The 25,565-nt window shown below is 35.8% G+C and overlaps 1 protein-coding gene across 2 annotated transcripts in view; it reads right to left on the bottom strand.

The window, feature by feature from the left end:
- Nucleotides 1-25,565, bottom strand: part of Pex6 (peroxisomal biogenesis factor 6) — a 338,534-nt gene that overhangs the window by 168,260 nt on the left and 144,709 nt on the right. For both annotated transcript variants that reach the window (XR_016548921.1, XM_090398889.1), the window contains exon 9: nucleotides 3,748-3,825. Coding sequence is in view for 1 of the 2 variants with exons in the window: in XM_090398889.1 (XP_090255015.1) it covers nucleotides 3,748-3,825 (78 nt within the window). In the remaining variant the exon portion in view is untranslated. The remainder of the gene's footprint in view (nucleotides 1-3,747; nucleotides 3,826-25,565) is intronic.

Below are 25,565 nucleotides of genomic sequence, written 5' to 3'. Positions count from 1 at the left end.
TAGACAATACTTTAAACATAGTACAATCTAATACTTATTTCCTTCTTCGATTTCATTTTATTTAGGATTCAATTTCTTCCTTTATATTTTAATTCCCTTCTTAAGCAAAGTTAACATCTGCATTTTCACATATTATGTCTGTTTTGCCAAGAGTACAAGTGTACTTTTGCTTGATATTGTTGTTCTTGTTAAATCTTGAATGGTGCAGTTCTATTCTTGATAGAACCATCATTCAAGATCTAACAGTACAATGGAACTATCATACATTCTTTTGATTCCTGTGATATCTTTCGTGAGCTAAGACTCAAGTTATACAAATATGTCAAGGGCCAATTATTTCACTAAACATTCCTTTAGCCTACATAATGATATCTTATCTGGACCTACTGCTAAACTGATGTCCATGTTATGCAACAGCTCTTCAAACTTTCTTATGCACCTGTATTTCTTCATTCAGTGTGGTGGTAGCATCATGCACTATGTTACATACACCTGGTTGACTGATTTTAGTGAAGTGAGCATTCAGATAATGAGTGCTCACTTCTCATCTGTATTCACTGAAATTATTTTTCCACATTCATTTTTTTCTTTTATCTGCAGTATAGTGATAAAATTCTTTGAGGTGGCCTTTATCCTGCATGTCATATTTCTTTTCATACTTCAATTAGTTTTCCACGCATCCATACAACACTCTTAACTTTTCTACCCTGTGCTTTATATTTCATAACTGCTCCCATCCTTATTCTCACAATATTCCTTCCATATCATCATCTTCTTTTGGATCTCTTGCTTAACACATTCATGCCGGTTGTGTTTTGCACGTGTACTGTATCTGGTGGAACTCACTTGTCCATGTAACATGTCCTTTCTACACTGGGTGTGCACATTTTTACACACACACACACACACACACACACACACACACACACACACACACACACACACACACACACACACACACACACACACACACACAGCATCCCAGTTTCAAGTCTTTTTGGTAGAATTTTCTTTTAAAACTAATATTTATGAACTGTCTTCAAGGTACAAGGTATTAGAAAATATCTCTAAAGTAATATTTTCTTATTTCACAATTTTGAGTTTATATACATACATACATATATATATTTTTTAAAGAATAAATATTTAATGACTTAAACCGAGATAAAATATGAAGTTTTAATGAAAATGATAGAACTAGTTTCAGCCTTTTACAGTCTTCTTCAGGTATCCACTAAAGGTAGAACACAGTAATAAAAATTGAAGTTACAAAAAACTGAGAATTACAGGCAAAAAATGCAATACATAATTGACACAAAAATGTTGTATTTTTCAAGTTGTTCTATCTAATGCGCTATTGTTTGTTGCATGCGAGCTTGCAAGTTCTCGTGAACACTAGTATTGAACAACTGCAGCATGGCTATCAGGGATGTTGTAACTCAAATTGTTGTTCAAATGTTCAGGATTAAGGAGGATTTCCCTGGACTCCACGATTTTTCTTTCAAACTCATCACTGCAGCGAAAAATGTTTTCGGATTTATCCCAGCAAACTGAGTGACTCTAGTAGATCATCATCATGAGGATTGTTTGAGAAAAGAACATGACTGGATAGGGCAGATGCACGTGATCTTTTATAGGAGATGTCTCTCTTATGCTCCTCTACATGAAGTTCAACAGATTTGTTAGTCTGTCCAAAATAAGGAATATTACAATCGCACCACAACTTGTAAACTCACTCATACCAACAGATACCTGCACTGTCAATCTCATCACTTTCCACCACAAAAGCTCGGAACTATTTCTACCTTAGGACACAGAGCACGCTCTCTTTTAAATGAATCAGATGAGCTCAAAAAAGAAATTAATCACCTTTCTCTTATCTTTAAACAAAATGGATATTCTGAAAAAATGATTAAGAAATTTCTTCTGGATCCTCCTAGGCAGTGTACTACGGAAACTACTGATTTTAAAGATAGCATCTCAATACCTTACATTAGTTCAGTCTCCAATAAATTGGCTAAAGTCCTTAAAAAATACAACATCAGGACTTTTTCACTACACTCCCTAAAGTTCGTTCTCTTATAAGCCATCCGAAGCATATTCATCACAATCTGAAATATCCAGGTGTTTACAAGTTGTGGTGCGATTGTAATATTCCTATTACAATCACATAAGTTGTTCAATACTGGCATTCACGAGAACTTGCAAGCTGGCACGTAACAAACAATAGCGCGTTAGATAGAACAACTTGAAAAATACCACGTTTTTGTGTCAATTATGTATTGCATTTTTTTGCCTGTAATTCTCAGTTTTTTGTAACTTCAATTTTTATTACCGTGTTCTACCTTTAGTGGATACCTGAAGAAGGCTGTAAAAGGCTGAAACTAGTTGTATCATTTTCTTTAAAACTTCATATTTTATCTCGGTTTAAGTTATTAAATATTTATTCTTTAAAATGTACCATTACAACCGAGTAGAAGCTCAGGAATACACACACACGTGTGGTGTGTGTGTGTGTGTGTGTGTGTGTGTGTGTGTGTGTGTGTGTGTGTGTAAACCTTTCCCTTTAAAAATATATTGGATTGAGCTGCTCGATGTCAATGATCGTGGTCTGGAATAATACAGGATAGAAAAAAAGATTTGGGAGAAGTAGAGTGAAGAATACAGGAGGAAACTCAGAGTAAGAGTAAAAACAAAAAGGCCAATTGTGGGAGGTCCCCCCCCCCCCCTTCACTAAGAATAGGTGCCTCACATGGATGGGCACTATTCTTGTTATTCTTCCACAAATCATTTATCTTTTCATAATAAGTACATTTCACACACTGTACCAAATAAAATCTCATAATTAAAGATGTCTTGGTAACCACACTGTTTTATTATGAGCTGGTGCTATACTGACAATATCAAAAATAATAGAAAATATATACAACTTCTTAAAAGCTAAATCTTACTCCATTAAAAATTCATAAATAACAGGAAAAAATCTACAACAAATTGATGTATAATTAATAACTTAATTTAAAAAATTGCTTATCTTTCTGCACTACGCTAATTACCACCCTTATACATCACTCTAGTGGACTCCTCCCTTTCAATATATTAACCAGCTAGATTATATATCACTTATTATATCCAACATTATATCAGAGCAAAATTAAAAGAAGAATATAGTTAGCCATATTCATTTGAGAAATTGAACCACATCTTCAAAAATAACTTACCCATCTGCCTGAAAAGCAAAGTATTCAACCAGGGCATATTACCAGTACTCACTTATGGTTCAGAAACCTGGGCACTAGCTAAACAAATGGAAAAACAAATAGTGGTGATGGAAAGAAGGATGGAGAGAATCATTCTAGGAATAACACTAATAGATAAAAAAGAGGAAGGAATGAATCAGATCACAGACAAAAGTCTTGGATGCAATAGAAATTGTAAAAGCATCCAAATGGAGATGAGCAGGATATCTGGCTCAAGGGATGGACAATAGATGGACCAGCAAAGTATCAGAAAAATATCAGATACTGACCAGAAAGAGAAGACAAGGACATCCAAAAAGAAAATGGGCAGATAAAATAGAAAAACTGGCTGGAAAGAGATGAATGGCAGAAGTAGAAGACTAGGGAAAATTGGAAGATCATAAGGGAGGCCTTCATTCAGCAGTAGATCGAAAATGGCTGAGAAAGAAGAAGATATTAAACATGTAAATGTTTGTAAATATTATAATATTTTAAAACATATACTGACCTTCTCCTATCACTTCCTTTCCTTTTCCAATGCAGTCAACATTTTTCAATAACAGAATGCAAGGAGCATAATTTGGAGCTAAAAGCAAACATTATATGGGTAAATAAAATTTGATTAAGTGATAAAATTAGAAATTCAACCATATTAATATCTTAATTACATTATGATATTGCTAAAATTTTAGCATTTTTATCCGTGTCATATGATAACATGATCAAAGCAAAATGAAAAATGTTAACGTTTATAAACTGTAGAAAAAGTTTGATACAGTTATTAAGATACTAGTTATTTTAATAATAACATTAATATTTTCTTCACCATATCTGACATCACCCTACATTGATCTGAAAGCAATCAGATGAAAAAGTTGTGTGTCATATAATGCAATAAACATAGCTAAACATGTGCATTCAAAGAAAACAGGAAAGCACAAAAATGCAATGCTACAATTCTCTAACTATAGAATTAGATAAAGAAAGAATCCATAAGGTCTGCTATCCAAGAGGAAGAATGAACAGAATAATTTAGGCATTGGACATGAGGAGGAAACAAAGAGAACTAGTGGTGGTCCTGGAGACAAATGATTCAGTGGACATAAGGAGTATGTAAGGACAAATGTCAGGAGGGTGTTGAGAAGAGTGAAAGGAAACAGTGGAGGGGAGGGGGGGGGAAGGTTGTCAACGTGTAATCGTCAAGGTATGACAATGATGAGTTGAGAAGGAGATATTTAATCATGTATGGAATGCTAGCGATGCTGTGTGAGGAGAAGGGAGTACAGTTTATGAATGTATGGCATGTGTTTGAGAGAAGAATGGAATTATACAGCCATGATGGGTTAAATGGCTTTCGAGTGAATGTACTGGAGAAAGTGTTGCTAAATGGAAGTACAGTGTGTGCTGCATGCAAGAAATCAATAGTAAGAGATGAAGTGAAAGAGCAGGAGAGTGGTACTGAAGAGACGTCCTTGGCAGTGGAAATGATGGTAGCGTGAGAGAAGAAGAGAGAATGGGAATGCAAGAGGAACAGAGAAACGGGAGAAGTCTGGGTGGACAAGGAGATATGTCATAGGGAGAGTGGATGTTGAAAGCAGCAGTGAATGTATGTATGGAGATGAAGTATATTGTGATGTGGGTGGGGAAGTTGACTGAGCAGATATATGTGGTAAGTGGTGATAAAGGTGATTGGACAAGGGCAGGTGTGGTGGGGAAATTGCAACTAACAAGTGGCTTGGGTAGAACTAGTTATAGACCTAAAATTGAACTGCTGTGTTTGTTTACAAATACCAGAAGTATCAGAAATAAGGGGGATGAAATGCTTTCAGTGATTGAATTTTTTCCCAAAATCATTGTAATAAGTGAAACATGATTAAATGAAGACAATATCTTAATGGGAATAGAAATTGAAGGATACAGTATTTTTTGTGAGGATAGAAAGGAAAACAAGGGAGAGGGAGTGCTGCTGACAATAGCAGGGGAATTATGTCTACATAAGTAGACATTAAAGAGAGAAATAGTGGCAATGGTTATGAGGCAGTGTGAGGGAACGTGGAAGTTGACAGGATGACATATTTAGTTGGATGTTGCTATAGGCCTGGAAATGTGGAGGGAGTGATGAAGAAATGTATAAACAACATGGATTGGTGAGCAAAGGAAGGGTAATTATTCTGCGTGATTCCATTTATGGCGGTATAGATTGGAATGAAAAGATGGCATTTGGGAATAACGAAAATGAATTTCTCAAGTTCTTGAGAGATAACTATCTCAGGCAGCACATAAAGGATGGCACACAAGGATTGAGAGTTTTAGATGTTATAGTTTCATCAGAGGATGTAATTGGGAGTGGGGTTTCACACTTTCTTCCAGTTGGTGAGCGTGATCACAAAGTGATCACCTGGATTGTGGCTAACCATATTATTATTATTATTTGTCACCTCCAGGGAGTCTAAAGACTCATCGAGGGAGGGCATCCACTCTACAACTCTGCTTCCACCACTCACAATTCACCAAGGCTAGAATTACAAGGCTGGAGTTTATGACAAGCTTAGGAGACGGCTTGGAGCTACAGCATGGAATGAGGAGTTGAGAAGTAAATAAATAGATGCTGCTTGAGAACTTATAAAATGTATTTAGAATACATAACACAGAATACATTTAAACAAATTGTTTAAATGTATTCTGAAAGCCAAAAGGCTGAATAAGGTAGATGTAAAATGGATGAATGAGGAGCTTAAGCATGAAATCTGGAAGAAGAAGAAGGGACTTTGGAATCAGTACAAGATGAATAACAAGAATAATGTTACATGTGTAGCTCAGTGGATGTGATGTTTGCACACCACAGCACTTGACTGCACGAAGGCTTTGTTTTGAATCTAGTCGTTGACAAGAGGAAATTTTTCTAAGCCTTTTTCCGACCGGCTCGCGAGTTAGTCAATCTCTGGCATGGGCAAGCGGGTTTTTTCTCCTGGAAACTCGGGTTTTTCGTCCCATAAACTCAAGCAAATTGATCATAGAACCCACATTATTTCAGACATTAAATATATTGTGTTAGGTTTAGGAACTGCGAGACGGCAGCACTTGTTGAGCCATCTCTCTCTTCACTGCGTGCTGCTTAATTAGTGATAGCCTGGGGCCAGTTATCTCTGATTGGCTGCCAGTGGAGAGTGAACTGCCCATTCAGTCTCCAAAAGTTAGATTAGGGCTAAACAACCTTGCCCACTCCCTATAAGGAATAAAAAGTGTTAGCTGATTTTTCTTTTTTTTGCTGATGAACACTATAAAGAACAAGCCGGGAGAGTGACTCATTTAGTAAGGAAAACAAAGGTGCAGTATGAGCAGAAATTGGCAAATCAGGCAAAGAAAAATCCCAGACTGTTTTTTTTAGATATGTGGCAAGTAGAAGGAAGAATGATCATGGTAAGATGATGTTTATGGATGAAAATGGTACAATGGTAACTGCTGACGAAGACATTGTTAAGGTATTCAATGATCAATTTATAAGGGTGTTTCATCCTGATCAGGGAGGAATCATGAGTACATAGGAGAGGATGACTTAATTATGAGTAAGCAGGAGGTATTTAAGGAAATAAATAACCTTGATGTCAATATGATTTGATGACATATTGCCACGTCTTAAGAAAATGCGATGTCACTGATATATATATATATATATATATACACACACACACACACTCTCTCTCGGGGGAACCCTGTAATCCCTAGAGAGTATGTCCCCTGGGTGGCAGATAGGGGAGCTCACCATGTGTGTGTGTGTATATGTGTGTGTGTGTGTGTATGGTAGGGCAGTCCAAATATTCTGAATAAGGACTCGTGGACTAACAGGGCCATAAGGGGAAATCATCTTGATTGTAAGGGAAGTGGCATTCCCATGGACCCCTAGCTGGATCTATCCTCTTCTTCTTCTTCTACTTTGAGGAAGATCCACTTACTTTAATCTTTCCTATGAGGCTTTATCAGTCAACTCTTCTTATTTTATGACCCTTATGCTATTAGAGTACTCGAGGGCCATGCGGTCTTTTCATTTCTGGCCTTACAACTATGCCCTCTCTATAAACCTTACTATAATTCTTCTATAATCTACTCTTTCCCCTTTCAATATACCCTATTCCTCGTATGGATTTAAATTTGGAAGAAGGCTAGTTCGGAAGCCTTAAGGTAGCAGTCCAACCACTGAACTATTCCATCGTCAGGCTAGTCCGTCCCCTGACATGGAGAACATAATTCTACTCGTAAGCTGACAGAAAAAGATAATCGGATTGAATCTATGAAAAACGACCCTGGAATGGTAAAGGGAAAACGAAAATGGAAACGACAAAATATAATAAACATAGCAAACTGGAATGTAAGAGGAATAGCATATAAGAAATAGAATTAGACCAACTATTAAAGGAAAGAAATTTTAAAATAGCAGTAAACACTGTAACAAAAAAGAAATTAAAAGGAATTATGAGAACCAAAAATTTTAATGTAATATACAGTGGCGTCGACAGAGACCAAAGAGCACAAGGCAGGAGTCATGATTTGGATTCATAATTCCCTTTCAAAACAGTTAAAACATTATAAATTATGGAATGAAAGAATAATAGAAGCTAGAATAAAAATAGATAGAGGCTATTTAACAATAATTGGTTTATATGCCCCAGAAGAAGGAAGAGAACAGGATAATATTGATTTTTATAATCAGCTACAAAACATATATAATAAAATAAATAAAAATGATTACGTAATTTTAGCAGGAGACTTAAATGCAAAAATTGGAAAAACGAAAATTAATAATAATATAGGAATACATGGAGAACATACTTTAAACAAGAATGGCAAAAAATTGATTGACTTTGTAGTTTATAATAACCTAAAAATAATGAATTCCTTCTATAAACATAAAGACATACATAAATATACCTGGGAAGCAAGAAATTAATATTCGATTATTTTATATTAAATGAAAAGAACATCAAAATTTTCACTAGATGTTAGAGTTCACAGAGGATATGAAATAAGCAGTGACCACTTCCTTGTTAAAATAAAATTAAGATTACCACCTAAATGGCTACAAGTAACAAGAACAGAAAGAAAATTTGAAACATTTGTTTATAAGACTAGACTATTGAATGACACAAATGTACAATGGCTATATGAATAAAGAATTAACCAATATCTAGATAAAAAAAAACAAAAAATGGCTTAATATAAAAACGATACTAAATGCAGCAGCAAATGAATGCTTAGGAAAGACCAAAAAATTCAATAAAAGGAAAAAAATTGAGGTTCTGGGATGATACAATCAAAGAAATAATCAAAAAGAAAAAAGAAGCCTATCACAAATGGTTAAGCAGTAAAAGATTAGAAGATGAAATAGAATATAAAAGAATAAGAGCCATAGTTAAAAGAGAAGTCAGAAAAAGAAATAGAGAATCATGGAACAATTTTGCTTCTAATTTAGAACACGATTTACCGTATTTTCCGGTGTATAAGACACTCCTATGTATAAGATGCACCCAAGAAATTTAATACAATTTTCTGGAAAAAACTTAAACTTTAAAGTATGATTTAAAAAAAAAAATGAATAAAATAATAGATAATTTTTAATAGTAAACTGACCTTTCAGAAACCTGCAAAACCCATGTCACTGTCGTCTGACTCTTCTCTATCATCATTAATTTCTTATAATATAGAAATAATTTTGTCTTCATATTCTTTTGGCATTTTTTGACTGATTTTTGTTTTTGTACGCATACAAAGTCCACTGCGTTTCATGAAACGGTAACACACCATGATGCACCACCTTTAAAATCCTCAATGTTAGGCTCACAGGCTACTTTGACTGCATGTGTATGAATCATTTTTGTTGAAATGGCAATACCATTTTTCCGAATTTCTTGCACCCATTTCAAAACTTCGGTCTCTAGTTCTGGCCACTTCGCAATTTTTCCATGTTCTGCATGCTTTTCTTTACGCAAATTGTACAAAATCTCCTTCTGACCAAGCCAAGTTCTCAGCCAATGACACGCTAGAAGTTACGTGAAGATTACACATCAATTTGATTGCAGCATTAACCGCCTACAAAGATCTTGGAACATAAAAGGGAGTGTGTATGACTTTGAAAAGAGGAAACAATCTTTACCTTAATTTTAAGGTGAAAAAGTGCATCTTATACACAGGAAAATATGGTATATAAAACAAGACCCAATGTATATAAGATTTTGAAACACTTAAATGCAGATATCAAAGAAAACATAAAATTAAACACCGAATTGAAATTAGAAGAATTTCTAAATTACTACACAGAATTGTGGACAGATAAATATTTTAAAAAAGACAACTGGCAAATAATTAACGAAAATGAAAAGGAAATAATTAAAGAAGAATTAGAAATCAGCCTGAAAGAAACAAGAAATGGAAAATCACCTGGAGAAGATAAGCTAGGTTCAGAACTATATAAATATGCAGGAACAAGATTCAAAGAAAGATTCTTATTATTTTTAAATAAAATTTATTCAACCGGTATCCCCCCAATAGAATGGAAAAAAGCAATTGTGATTCTTATCTTAAAAAAAGGTAATAGAATGACCCTAAAAACTATAGAGGTATCAGTATACTAAATTCCTGTTACAAAATATATAGCAGAATCTTAAATAGCAAACTAATGAAATATTCCGAAAACTTTATTTTAGAAGTACAGAATGGATTTAGAAAAGGACGATCATGTATAGATTCTGCCTTTTGCCTAAATTAATAATAGAGAAAAGAAGAGAATACAATTTAGAAACACATATTGCATTTATTGACATTGAAAAAGCATTTGACAAAGTTAAAAGAAGCATATTAAAAGAAAGACAAATATCAAATAATATCCTAAAAGCTATCACAAGTATATATGAAAATAATCAAATACAAATAAGATTAAATCATGAGCTATCATATATGAGAGAGATAAACCAAGGGGGTCCGACAGGGATGTCCCCTCTCAGCAACTCTTTTTAATATCTACTTAAATGAAATAATAATAAAATGGAATAAAAATTTACATCAAGGAATTAAACTTTCTCGTACAGTGAACTTAAACACTCACCTTTTTGCCGACAACCAAATAATAATTACAAATTCTGAAGATAACTTACAGAAAGCTAGATCCACATGAGACAGCCAAATATTATGGTATGCTAATAAGATCCAGAAAGAACTAAAATAGTAATAGATAACAAGATCTTAGAACAGGTGAATTCATTTAACTATCTAGGATGTATGATCACATATGAAAATGACAAAGATATAAACATAAAAATTGCAAAATATTTAAAAATAACAGGTGTAATTAACTCTATATTTAAACCAAATGTAGTTCAAAAACAAACCAGACTAAAAGTATACAATATATTAGCCCTACCAGTCTTAATGTATGGAAGCGAAATCTGGACAATAAAACAAAAAGACAAACAAAGAATAACAACAGCAGAAATGAAGTTTATGAGAAAAACTGCGAAGTATACCCTATTTGATCACAAAAGAAACGAAGAAATTATGAAAGAATTAAACCAAGAACCAGTAATAGAAAAAATTAAAAAATATAAACATAAATGGATGGAACACGTTCAAAGAATGAAAACAGAAAGATTACCAAAACAAGCCTTAAAGTACAAGCCATTAGGAAAAAGAAAACCAGGATGTCCTCTTAAACGATTCAACGATGACTTCTAAGGCTGGAACAGGCCATGCTAGCCTAAATCCTTGATACGTATGATGATGATGATGATGATGATGATATATATATATATAACAAAATTTCATTAGCATGCTCAATGTGATTGAAAACTAGCTCAAGTTCTGTTGCAGTTATCTTCTCTTCTTAGCCATAACATTCTCTTCTTGTTCACACTCCTTATCATCTTCTTCATATGCATGCTGTTCTTCTAGTGGAAGGAGATCATTCTCACTTAACTGTTTTAAATGGGAATTGAGTAAGTTTCTGACATCTTCATTATCTAGTTCATTAAATCCAAATTCTTTTCCAACTGTGCTGATTTTTTCAATAATGTTAGATCTAGGATTTTGCGCATGATAAACTAATATAGGCTTGAGTTAAGAGTCGCCTGCTGCATTGCCTCCTAATAAAAGCATAAGACAAACTTTAGATACTCTGTATCCTAGTTGAGATGCTTCAGTTTTAGCTAGGAAAGTTGTTAGCATACGCTTCCAAAATAGATCAGTTTTAGACATTGAATATTTGATGATTGTCATAATCACCCTGCTGAATTATCCTTTGCAATTCTTCATGAAACTAAACTGCAGAATCTTTATCAGCACTAGCCCCGTTATTCTTACATTATGCAGTTCAGCTCAATTTTTAAAACGTCAAACCATCCCAAGCTCGCAGTAAAGCTTTCACATTCCTCATGAAATTTGGTCTCTTTCAATGAAGTAAAAATATTGAGAGCTTTTGTCAGAATATTACTTGCACTAAAAGGTATTCTTTTTTGGTTCCAATCATCAATCCAGAATGATAGAAGACGTTCCATCTCGATCATTAAATGGCTTCTATTCCAGGTGATCTGCATGCTTAAAGAAGCAGTAGCAACTTTTCCATGTTCTTTGTATTCTTTGCTCTTATTTATTATAGTCTGACTATAGATTAGCTGCATCCCAGGTCGTCTAGAACAATCATTGTATTACTAGCAGCACTTTAATGTCTCTTAATGACTTCCAGTTTTTCCTCTAATGTAATTACTTTTTTCCTCTTTATCATGCTGCTTTCTTTACCAGTCTTTCTCTTTTCCATATCAGGTGTTGAATATAATAAAGCTTTATAGGTATCTAAATTAAAGCAAAACAAATGAAAGGTAATTGAGCAAGAGAACAGAGTTTGGACGTGCGCTTGCAATGATAACTTTGAGTCAAATACCGAGTGTCGCCAGCCACCACCTGCAGTACCGGCTGCTAAACTGACAGGTGCTGACGCTCACTGCAGACTGGCGAAAAAAAATTTTGCATAACATAAAAAAATTGCATTAACTGATTAATCACTAGCTTAAAGCAAGAAATATGAGTGTGGTCTGAAGTTTTCAGCATCAACCATAGATGGCAACACCATCGGCAAGATTTTTTTTTCTAAGTTGATACATCTGTCATAAGCATCCATGTGATACTGCAAGTCTTCTATCAAGTGGTTTGTTTTATACAGCTGTCTGAAGCAAAAGTGCTGTCTGTATCCCTTGAAATGAATAAAATTAAGTATTGTGCGGTTGTAAAATTCTTTGTAAAAGAAGGTTTAACACCTAAAGAAATTCATTCAAAGTTCATAAAAGTTTATGGGCACTCTTCTCCTTTGTTTTCGATAATTAAGAAATGGGCTGCCAAGTTTAACCATGGCAGTACCAGCCTTGAAGATGATCCACGTGAAGGACGTCCAAAAAAGTGTAACAACACCAGAAATCATTGATGAAGTGCACAATATGTTATTGGATGACCGGCGAGTCAAAGCGCGTGAAATTGCTGAGACTATAGGCATTTCAAAAGAACATGTAGGATATATTTTGCATGAAGAATCACAAATGAAAAAGCTTTGCGCAAGATGGGTGCCATGTGTGCTCACAGCAGATCAAAAACACACTTTATGAAAATCTCTGAACAGTGCTTGAGCGTTTCAACAAGAATAAAACCGATTTTGTGCATCAATTTATTACTATGGATGAGACTTGGATTCACCATTACACACCAGAATCCAAACTCCAAACAGCAGTAAAAACAGTGGACAGAAGTCGGTTGTTCAGCATCAAAGAAGACAAACTCTGTTCCATCAGCAGAAAAGGTCATGGCATCGGTGTTTTGGGATGCTAAAGGCAATTTTTTTACTAATTATCTTGAAAAGGATAAAACAATAACTGGGGAATATTATTCCAATCTTTTAACCAAACTAGATAAAAAAATTCGTGAGAAAAGACTCGGTTTGCAGAAGAAAAAAATCATCTTTCATGAGGACAATGCACCTGCCTACAGAGGTCTTTTGGCAATGGGAAAATTAAGGGATCAGCACTATGAATTGTTGGAACATCCACCCTATTCCCCAGATTTGGCTCTCTCTGACTTCTATCTCTTCCCAAAACTAAAAATCTTCCTCGCTAGTCGGCAATTTTCTTGAAATCAAGAGGTGATTGCAGCTGTGGAGGGGTATTTTGCAGATCTTACTGAGAGCCACTACAGGGACAGGTTAATGGTGCTGGAGCATCGCTGGAATAAATGTATGTCTTAAGGGAGATTATGTTGAAAAATAAAAATAATTTTGAAATTATAAATCTGTGTTTTCACTGTTAGGCCGAGATGTTTTCAGACCACCCTCATAGTATCATTTCACACGATCACGCTAACTGATTATCGCGCATGTCGAATTCATGTTAAGCAAGGTTTTCCTGTATTAATTTGATCATAAAAACAACTGTCTCCCAGATTTTTGGTAAATTGATGTAGCCATACTTGTTGAGGTTTAGAGAATGTTTTAAAGCTGCCCCTGATTCCAAAAACAGTCTCACTGACTTATATTAATGACATCTGGTACTTTTGTTTTTTTTTTCTATGATCCCATGTGAAGGGATGTTCATGCTGTGGTTTGTTAGTCCTGCCTTGTCAAAACAATGGTGCAGATTATTTCTTATGTTTCCCAAAGCAGATGTCAAAAGATCTTCCTATCTGTCCATAGTAAGCACAAAGCACTTCATATATGTGGATGTGATAAAGGAGAGAGTTTGTCCTTAGGTGAATGAATGAGGATTGGCAATTTGAAATATAGTTTAAATATGGTGTGAAGCTGATGTTTATTAAGCACTCTGGATATCTTTTCTATTGTGCCCTGAATATATAAGTTAGTTAGTGTTTCTAGAATACCATATTGTTGAGCTGGATGATGGTGTGATTGTCTGTGCAAATATCTTCCTGTATGTGTGAGTTTTCTATACATAGAAAAAGATAATGAACCATTTTCTATATCTATAAGGTGCAGAGTTATTAGATTCCTTGCCATTATGGATTAATTTTAGGATGTAAAATACAGTAAAAATTTATCTGTGTGTGTCTGGACAATGTGGACAAACACAATCATCAGTATAGTGCACAAACTACTGGTCTGAGCTAGTGGCTGTTCTGAATGCTTGGTTCTCTAAGTATTCTATGTAGAAATTAGTCAAATGGGGGGGGGTGAAACCATAGGAGGGAGAGAGAGAGATCATGATCCTATTAACTCTCAAAAGAATAAAGATTGCAAATTATTGAAAAAATTACTTCCTGTTCAAAAGCAACAGTTAACAAACTCAAGCCTTTTCATGTTAAAACACCCAGAATATATGCAGCACCTAAAATTCACAAACACAGTACACCACTATGCCCTACTGTGAACAGTATAAACAGTCCCACATAAAAACTTGCTAAACATTTAGCTAAATTACCAGCAACCTCACAAATAATTCTCCCTCTTTTGTTAAAAATTCTGTTCATGTAAAAAAAAGTATTTTAGAAAACCATATCTTAAAAAGTTCAGATGTAATGATTAGTTTTGATATTACTTCACTATTTACCAATGTAATGTTAATTGAAATCCTTGATTTGTTAATGTCACATTTCTCCCCCAGATATATTTGAACTATTTAAATTTACAGTGCATGCAGGTTATTTTGCATGGAAAGGGAAGATATACAAACAACTAGATGGGGCAATGCCCCCCCCCAGCCAATTTCTACATAGAACACTTGGAAAAGCTAGCTGTCAATACAGCCACTCTCAAAGTGGTTTGGCCACACTATGTTGATGTGTTTGCTATTTAGCCACGTGGTCCAGAAACATTGGATACATTTTTAGTGCATTTAAATAGCCAGCATCCATTAAGATGTTGGCTATTTACTAAATACACTTCACAATGGAACAAGAAGCTAATGACTGTCTGCCCTTCCTGGATAATGTCATCACATGGCTTCCAGGTGATTCCTTATCTTTTTCTGTTTATAGAAAACTCACACATACAGGGAGATATTTGCACAAACAGTCACACCATCATCCAGCTCAACAGTATGGTATCCTAAAAATACTAATTCACAGATAGCTAGCACTATCTGTTCTAATGACAATGCTCTTACCGCTGAACTCACTCAGTTACGTCACACCTTATTAGCCAATGGTTATAATCCTCATAGGACAGAAAAAATACTAAATGCTCCCTAGAAATCCCCTCCATTGCCTATGACACAAAACTACAGCAAAACTGTTACCATCTCATATATTCAAGGCACATCTGAAAAGATATCTAGAGTGCTTAAAAAATATCAGCTATGAACGTTATGTGAAATTGGCAACTCTCATCCGTTCACCTAAGGACAAATTCTCTTCTATATCACATCCAGGAGTTTATGAAGTGCCCTGTTCATGACCCGGCTTAATATCAAGCGACAGACAGGAAGAATTGCTGACATCTGCTTTGGTGAACATAAAAAATACATCCATCACAATCATTATGACAAGTCAGGTCTAGCGGACCATGCTTTGGATAACCCTTGGATAACATCTGTTCAATGATACTGCTCTTATCCCTGAACTCACCTATATTCACCACATTTTTTTTAGCTAATGACATATGCGCAGCACAGAAGTCATAAGTCAGAGAGATTATTTCTGGAATCAACAGCAGCTTGTGCTCTTATCCCTGAACTCACCTATATTCACCACATTTTTTTTAGCTAATGACAAATGCGCAGCACAGAAGTCATAAGTCAGAGAGATTATTTCTGGAATCAACAGCAGCTTTAAAACATACTCTAAACCTTAACAAATAATATGTCTGTATAAAATTTACCAAAATACTGGGAGGCAGTCATTTTAAGATCTAATTAATACTTGTTTTTTTTCTTTTTTCAATATAGATGGTGCCTTATTAGGACTTTAGTTCTTTGTGCTGTCTATTACAATTTTTTTTTTTTTTAAACCAGTCCCACTGTTATACCAAATTGTTGTTGTTTTGTGTACTGTGACAAACTGTTCTTGTGCCCTGAAGATGCTGGATATAACACCATTGAAATATCAGCTATTAATAAGTATTACTTATTTTCTTATCATTCTGTGTTGTAATCAATATCATGTAAATAAATCAACTAGTCGCATGCCTTCCAAATGGTTCATTATATTCTCCAACATGTTCAGGACACATTGGAAAAGATATCCAGAGTTCTTTATAAATATGAGCTCCACATCACATTTAAGCCACATATCAATTGGCAACCCTTATCCATTCACTAAGGACAAACTCTCTCCTTTATCATATCCAGAATATATAAAATGCCCTGTACTTGTGAGCTGGCTTACTATGGATAGACAAGATCTACTGACATCCAGCTTAAAGAATGTAAGAAACATATTCAGCACTGTTATTACAGCAAGTCAGGATTAGCAAACCATGGCTTGGACACCCCTTCATGCAGGATCATATAGAAAAAAAACAAAACAAAAATGCTACCCAGATGTCATAACTCAGAGAAAGTGCTTTTGTAATCAGCAGCAGCTTTTAAACATTTTAACAAGTATAGCTGTCTCAATTTACTAAAAATATGGGAGAGTAATTTTAAGATCAAATTAATACTTAATTCATACAGAAAGACTTAAGTGTTGTTCATTATTCATAATAAAGCTTAAAGATATAACTAACACCAAGAGGAAAATTATACATTTATCAAACTCCTAATATTTTGCTGGTTTTCAAACCAGCATAATCAGAGCACAATGAAACTGTGACAGGAACACACTACTAAACCAATAAATTATATATTTAGTTTAATCCTTTATCCAAGTGTAAGCAAACAAAGTTTGGGCCTGAAATATCTTCAGGAGTTGGGTATGCCACAAGCATACACAAAATGCTCATGGCAAAGGTGGATTAAGAGTTGTCCCAGTCCTGAAGATACTTCAGGCGCAAACTTTGTTTGCTTATACTTGGATAAAGGATTAGACTAAATATATAATTTATAGTCTAACTAAGTGGGGAAAAAACTTCCAAGTACTAAACCAAATAATTGTAGAAACAATTTAAATTGTAACTGACACCGAATGTCCATATGTGATGCCCTCCATGGGTCAGATAACTACAAAATTAATTCAGAGAAGTCCAGCTGTTAGGTCTTAAAATGATAGTATCCCAGATCTTTGGTAAATTTATGCAACCATACTTGTTGAGGTTGGGAGAGTACTTCATAGCTGATGCTGATTCTAAGAACAGCTTGTTAGACTTGTAATGACTTCTATGTAATAAAGATGTTTTTCTCCATCTGATCCTATGTGAAGGAGAATCCAGAGCATGGTCTGCCAGTCCTGACTTGCCATACAGATGATCTCAGATGTAATTTTTATGTTCTTCAAGGAATATGTTAACTGATCTACCAAGCTGTCCAGAGTAGACTAATTTGCAGACAAGGAACTTTATACACTCCTAGATGTTCAAGAGGATGTAGTTGATCTTTAGGAGAACCTATAAAAGTATCTAGTTGAACAATGAAAGGATTGAAAGTGGTATGGAGATCATACTTGTAAAGAACTTTGGCTATTTTTTTCTGATTTACCCTTAACATATGGAATGAGAATGGTTTTCCTGTGATCTTGTATGTTGGGTGTAAGATGGATGAAGGGAAGGGGGGGGGAGTGCATGTAATACATTATTAATTTTATATGGGTTGTAGCCATTGGCAAAAAAGGTGTTGTGAAGGTCCCTAAGCTAAGTTTCAAAGACTGTGTCATCTAAACAAATAGCCCTGGCTCGGTGTGTAAGAGTTTTGAGGATGCCATACTGTTGGAAAAAGGGTGGTGTCATTGCTTGTGTAAATACCTACCAGTATGCGTGGGTTTTCTGTAGATAGAGGATAATAAGCCATAAGGAAGTCGTGCCGCTAGTGTATCTTAAAAGGGGAGACTATTGTTACCTTCTTTTTCTATGGTGAAGTTTATTTTAGGATGTTGGCTGTTAAGCTGCATCAAAAATGTATCTAATGTGTTTGGAGCATCATGCCTAACAGCAAACAACATAGTACAGCAAAACTGTTGAGTTTTGTGTGGATGTGTTGAGAGCTTGGTTTTCAAAATGCTCCATATAGAAGTTGCTAGAGGGCAGAGGGAAATCCATAGTAGTCACATTTAGCTGACTGTATATTTTTCCTTTCCACAGGAAATAACCTGCCTGTATGGTGAATCTGAATAATTCAATTATGTCAGGAGGAATTGTGGCTTAATAAGGTCAAGGGGCTCTGTCAAAGGTACATTAGTGAAAAGTGAGTTGATATCAAAACTGACCATGATGTCAGAATCTGTCAGTTAAATTTTCTATTAATGTTTTAAAATGTAAAGAATTTTTAATAGATGAGGGAGAGTTGACTGTAAGGAAGTAAAGTGATTTGGATAAATGTTTAGCCAGTTTGTAGATGAAGCTGCCTATGGTATCTACTATTGGACAAAGGGGAGTATTGAGTTTGTGAATTTTATTAGGGACCCAAATATCTGGGGTGGTTGGAGACAATAAGGTTTAAGTTTTTTGACAAATTCTTTAGGCCAGGACGTAACTTTTTTAATTATTTGTACACTTTTTTCTTTTGGGATGTTGTAGAATTTCAATCTATGATCTGATAAGCAGAGGAATCTTTAAGAAGTTGATTCATTTTTCTGTTATACTTTGCTTGGTTCATAATGACAGTGGCATTACCCTTATTGGCTTTAGTTATAATAACTTGCTGATTCTTATATAGTTTTCTAAATGCTGATATTTCTTTTGTTGGAATGTTATTCTTGGGAGGTTTGGATTTACTTAGAATACTAGCAACATCCAACCGAAAGTTGTTAGCCATGATTGGTGCAAGTTCATAGATACCAGGTTCTACACTGGTCATAATTTTTAAAAGCAGTACTTTTTAGGTAAAATTATGCCCACGGCTAAGTGCGTTGATTGCGTCCTATAATGTTTGCGATGATAGACTCATAAGCCAATTATTAAAAAATTTCAGATGCCATCCACACATTTTTGTTCACATGGTACTTGACCGATAAACTCTCCATTCTGATCTGTTTCAGGCATCGGGGCCTGTCTTTTATTCCAATGACTAACAGCTTTCATGTATCAGTTCCTGACATATTTGAGCAGCATAACACTGCTACGTGATTCATTGCTTTCACTAATTCAAACAGAGTAGTATATCCATTATGGCACGATAAAATAGCCATTTCACCAGTATTGCAGATGTCATCAGCACTACATTTTTTGAAGCAAGATTACATAATTTTTCTAACTCTTGTTGTATACCTAGGGTCTCTCTCTATGTTCACTGGGCATCTACAGATGCCGTATGGTCACTCCGATGCTCGGTGATGTTCCACACCAGGCCTCGCCATGTAATCCTGTTGTTTGCTTTTCTGGCAGCCTCAACTCTCTGAAGATCAGTCACTCCACACACGCCATCTCATTGATGGTCTATCCCCTGCCTCTTTTTCCAGGAACTTTACCCTCTATTACTGTTCTGTCGAAGTCCTCCTTCCATCCTTTCTATGTGTCCAAAATATTTTAACTTTCTTCTGTCAATATCCTTAAGGAGCCTTAAAGTTCTACTAATCTTTTCTAACACCCATTCATTTGTACGCCTTTCAGTATATGATATCCTCAACAGCCTTCTGTAACACCACATCTCAAAAGCAGATATCCGTTTCTTATCTGACTTCTTTAGGTTCCAAGTCTCGCATCCATAAGTCATTGTTGGAAAAACAACTGCATCTAAAATCCTCAACTTTGTTCCCATGGAGATAGATCCATCCTTCCAGATTTTAGACAGGTCTCTGATTGTTGTTTTAGCTATTCCTAACCTTTTTCTGACATCTTCTGAACAGCAATTCTTCACATTAATAATGGATCCCAGGTACTCAAACTTGCTGACTTCCTCAATTCTTTCTCAATTCTTAAGATACACTTGTTTCTCAAGACCTTCTCTGTTTGTTTTTCCTTTGAGAACAATGATCTTTGTCTTGCTAGAATTGAGTTGAAGTCCTCTGTTATTACTGATCTTGTTAACTTTGTCAAGAATTAGTCCTAGTTCTTCCATGTCATTACAAAGGAGTACTGTATCATCAGTGTACCTCAGATTACTGATCACTCTACCTCCTATCCTACTTCCTGTCCTGAGCTCATCCAATGCTTCACGCATGATGTCCTCTGCATATATACTAAACAAGTGAGGAGAAAGTAAACATCCTTGTCTAACTCCTTTTTCCAACTTGAAGCCAGTCAGTCAATCCAACACCTGTTCTTACTGTGGCTTCTTGCTCCTTATACAAGTTGGCTATCAACCTGATAGTGTTGAGGAAAGCCCATTCTTTTCATTACTTCCCACAGTTTCACATGCTCAACACAGTCAAAAGCTTTAGAGTAGTCTGAGAAACACATTACCAGAGGGAGTCTGAATTCTTTATATTTTCTATGATCTGTCTAAGGCAGGGGTTCCCAACCCTATGCCCGCGGGCACCATGGCACCCGTCGACCAATTTGTGTATGCCCGCCGCTGTTCAACCGTGTGCCATATAGTTTGAAATAATCACGCAACAATTCATGGCATGCTATATGACACATGCGTTAATGACACATGACGAGTATTAAATGCATACAATGTAAAGTAGACGCGCATTCGAAGTTGTTCATTCCAGTTTAAGAACTGGAATATCATCATATTCTCCTAATTATGAAGCACTGGTCAATGAAATGCAATGCCAAAGATCACACTAACTTACATATACCTATATATTTAAATTTTTATATAATGTAAACTTTTAAGTAATAAAACATTTGATTATAATGTAAACTTTGTATGTATTCATTTAACAAACGAATTCAAAAAATTTGATTGAAAAAATAGATGGTGCCCATCGCCCTATCGGTATTTTAGAATGTGCTCTAGGAAACAAAAAGGTTGGGAACCCCAGGTCTAAGGCAAAGGATCTGATCTCTGGTGCCCCTACCTTTCCTAAAACTTGCTTGTTCCTCGGGCATCTCTGCCTCAACTACCTGATTAACCCTCCTTACCTAGGGTAAGGAGGGTTAATCAGGTAGTGTTATATGGATGAGTAACATCATTAAGCACGAGCCTGAAGAAGAAGAAAATGCTGTACAGGGTATATAAAGAGAAAGGTGACCAGCAAACTCATGAACAGCACAAGGCTCAGGCAAAAAAAGTGATCAGGATGGCAAGGAAGGCAAAATCAGATTATGAAAAGAATCTAGCCAAGCAGAACAAAGGAAATCCAAAAGAGTTATTTCGTTATGTGACAAGTAAGAGTAAGAATGACTATGGAAGATTAACCTTAATGAGTGACAATAGTCACAAGGAGAAAGAAACAGATCAAATAGTTGAATGTGAGTGCTTACTGAGTGAGCACTTTGCAGTAACCTAGTGAGGTTACTGCTTTAAACCTATGTGACAGATGCTAATGTGGGAACAAAGGTGGATGAATTGGAGATTCTTAGGATATTGCAGAATCTCAATGTAAATACAGTGGTGGAATTAGATGGGATATCAGCTAGGGTTTTGCAAGAATGTGCAAGGGAACTGGTAAAGCCATTGACTAGGCTGTTTAAGTCTCAGCTTACAGTTCCAAGGAAGTGGAAAGAGGGTAAAATAATTCCCTTGCATAAGGAAGGTTCAGACTGCAGTCTGAATTATAGACCAATCAGTATCTCAGGTATGGTGATGATAAAAGTACTAGAAAAATTGGTCAAAATGAGAATTCAAAAATGGGTAGATAAAAATAGGATACTTTATGAGGGTCAACATGGCTTTGTGAAGGGGTCAGTCATCTCTTTGTAATTTACTTAGTTTTTATAATAGAGTAACAACTGAGTTGGATAAAGGAAATGGCTACATGATGATTTTGCAAAAGTATTTGACAGAATACCACATGGAACTCTGTTACACAAATTAGAACAAATGGGGATGGATATGACACTGGTTAAGTGGATAGGCAGGATCATGCGAAAACAGGTGTGCTGCAAGGTTCAGTGCTGGGACCATTGATGTTTAATTTGTACATAAATGATATAGGAAATAACCTGAAAGGAAATATTCATTTGTTTGCTGATGATGTGAAATTAGGTAGAATAATAGTTAACACGTTCGCTGCCAACTACGAGTATACTCGTAGTGGCTAAACCTGCTTCACAAGCCAGCTACGAGTATACTCGTAGGACGCTTACCGCCGGGAACGAGATTATTGTAGTGACCTTGAAGAAGTGAAAATACTTGGCTTGTGGGGCTAGCATCAACAGTGTGTATTCTCATAGACCGTATATGCTCTGTACAAGCCAACTACGAGTATACTCGTAGGACGTTTCCCTCCGGTAACGAGATTATCGTACTGATCTTGAAGAAGTAAAACTGCTCGGCATAGTGGAACAGACCATGCCAAAGTAGCGTGGCAGCGAACGTGTTAATCAAGGCAATGTGGAGAGCCTGCAGGATGATTTAAATAGGCTGTCGGTATGGGCAAAAGTTGATGGGTATCAGTTTAATGTTGAAGAGTGTAAAGTCATGCATTTTGGGATAAAGAGATTACAAGCTGTGTATCACTGATGGCACAGTACTCCAGGAAACAGATGAAACTAGACATTTAAGGAGTGGTGGTAGACAGAGAGTTAAATTTTAGAGGACATATTGCTAAGGTAGCTCATAAGATTACTTGGCTCTTGAAGAACACATTAACAAGTAGAAATAAAGAAGTTGTTATTCCTCATTATAAGGTCTTGATATGCCCACATCTGGATTACTGTGCTCAAGTCTGATCCCCTGGGTTTTTTTGGGGATGAGGAAGCAGAGGAGAGGATCCTGAGGCGAGATGATCAAGATGGTGAGTGGCCTGTGGAATGTTCCCTATGAGGAGAAACTGAGGGTGTATGGATTGCAGAAGTTGGTTGATAGGAAAAAAAGAGGGGATATGATAGAAACGTTTAAGTTGCTTATAGGACTTTATAGGATAGATGAAGGGGAAATGTTCCAGCACTTGGCTAGAGGGACCACAAGAAGGGGTCATCTCTGGAAGTCGAATAAAGGTATGGTTAGTAGGGGTGTGAGGACTAGATTTTTAGCTTGAAGAATTGTGAATGAGTGGAATGGGTTGCCAGAGTCAGTTGTGAGTGCTTTGTCTATTGATGGGTTCAAGGAGACGTATGATAGATTGGATAGATTGGATCCTGTGATGAGTCTTCAGACTCCATGGAGGCATCCATATATTAATATTAATAGTAATTATAGTATGCTGTCACAGTCACAAACAGTTCAGAATATGCTAGATAAAGGATGGAGTTTGTCCTTAGGAAATCAGATAAAAAAAAGTTGCTAATTTGACATGGGGTTTACATGGGGTGTGAAGGTTATATTTTATCAGTGCTTTGGCTATATTTTCAAATTAGATGGAAGAAAACCAATGAGCATACAGAAGTTGGTATAGGTCAAAAAGACTATTTTTAGATTGAGCAATGGATATGAAACATTCTCATACCTTTAACAAGTATGGCTGCATTAATCTGCCAAAAATTGTGGGACTGTCACCTTAAAATGCATGCTACTCAACAGTAATACTTTTATACAACATTAGAGGGCACCAAATTAGGACTTATCTTTCGTCTGTTATAATTTGAATTGTTTCACTTACTGTTGCATATAACCTATAAGATGTTGTTTAGCTCTGAATATGCTGGTTTGAAATCCAGCAAATATCAGCCAGTTAATAAACATCCTTTTATAATTTAATTTTGTTTGGTTTTGTAATACTGTTAAAATAAGTTATGAAGGTTTTAGGTAGTTAGGGGTGGTTAAAGGTCAAAGCTGAATAACTGAGAAAAGACTTCCACATAGCCTTTAAAGGAATGAGGAGAACCGACTAGGGCTTCTGACCTAATGTCCAACCCTCACCTTCTCTTGGTGCACCCTGTTGGGTATCTACCTGGATACTGAACGAACAAGGATGGGCTGCCAATTTGGGATTTAACCGACCAAATTGTATTCTTATTGGCTTAAACCAAAATACAAATTGATGGAACAACATGACAAAATTTCATGCCGGCTGGGGTGTTGCCTGGTTAAACAAGGCCCCTGTTGTTTTTGCCAGGGAATCAGAGCGAACAGCAAAAAGTCAGCTACTGGAACAAACCCTAAAACACACCACAACTCAATATCACCAGAGTTGAAGATCGGTACAATCAACATAAGAAGCCTGAATGGCAAAGATATGGAGCTAGCTGAGGAATTAGATAAGTTCCAAATTGATATAATAGGGGTGACTGAAACAAAAAAGACAAAAACTGGTGAGACCTTTCTGAGCAATAAATACAAAATGTTATATTCAGACAATGACAATCAAGGAAAAGAAGGAGTAGCCATAGTATTCAACACAAAATAAGAGGCTAATCTTCTTGAATGGCAGTCAGTCTCAAGTAGAGTAATGTTTGCAAATATCAGAATGGGGAACTGGACAATGAGACTTATTTTGCCTATGGTCCCACAGAAGGCTCTACTAAGGTGGAAGTGGAAGAATTTTTTGATGCTATAGAAAAAGCAACTGACACAATGAAAATGGAAAAGTTGGTCCTTGTTGGGGATCTAAATAGCAGAGTTGGAAGTGATAGTGAGACATACAAAAATATTTTGGGAAAATTTGGAGAAAAGAGCAAAGCTAATAATAATGGCAAATACCTGTTGGGTTTCTGCTCAGGACATGGACTGATTATTACTAACACCATGTTCCAACATAAAAATGTGCACAAATTCACATGGAGAGAAGCGGCTAGGAATAAGAAAAGTCTCACTGACTATGTTATTATTGATAGTGATGTTTTCTCCCTGGTGCAGGACACCAGAGTGTACAGAGGATTTGAAATTGGAAATGATCACTATTTAGTCTTGAGCAGGATAAAATTGAATTTCATATTGAAAAGAATAACATTTAAGAAATTTTTAAAGAGAATAAAAGTTGAGCAGCTCTCAGATGTGAACTGTAGACTAAAATACACAAAGATTATTGAAGAAAAAATGAAAGAATTTGAGAACAGGAACCAAACTTTGGAGATTCAGTTGCAAACCTTGAAGAAAACGCTGATTGATTCAGCCAGAGAGGCATGTGGTGAGGAGGTTGTCTGCAAGGATAGAAAAATCAGAACTCCATGGTGGACACAAGAAGTAAAAGAGGCAGTGAAGGAAAAGCAGAAAGCATATCAAAAGTTCCTGGCGAATAAGTCAGCTTGTGCTCTTAGAGAATACAGAGACA

Source organism: Typopeltis vanoorti, chromosome 10, assembly GCF_054136105.1.
Source record: "Typopeltis vanoorti isolate ZY-2024b chromosome 10, IOZ_Tvanoo_1.0, whole genome shotgun sequence".
NCBI lineage: Eukaryota > Metazoa > Arthropoda > Arachnida > Uropygi > Thelyphonidae > Typopeltis > Typopeltis vanoorti.
Note: the sequence above shows the minus strand (reverse complement) of the source record. Positions and strands in the feature narration are given on the sequence as shown.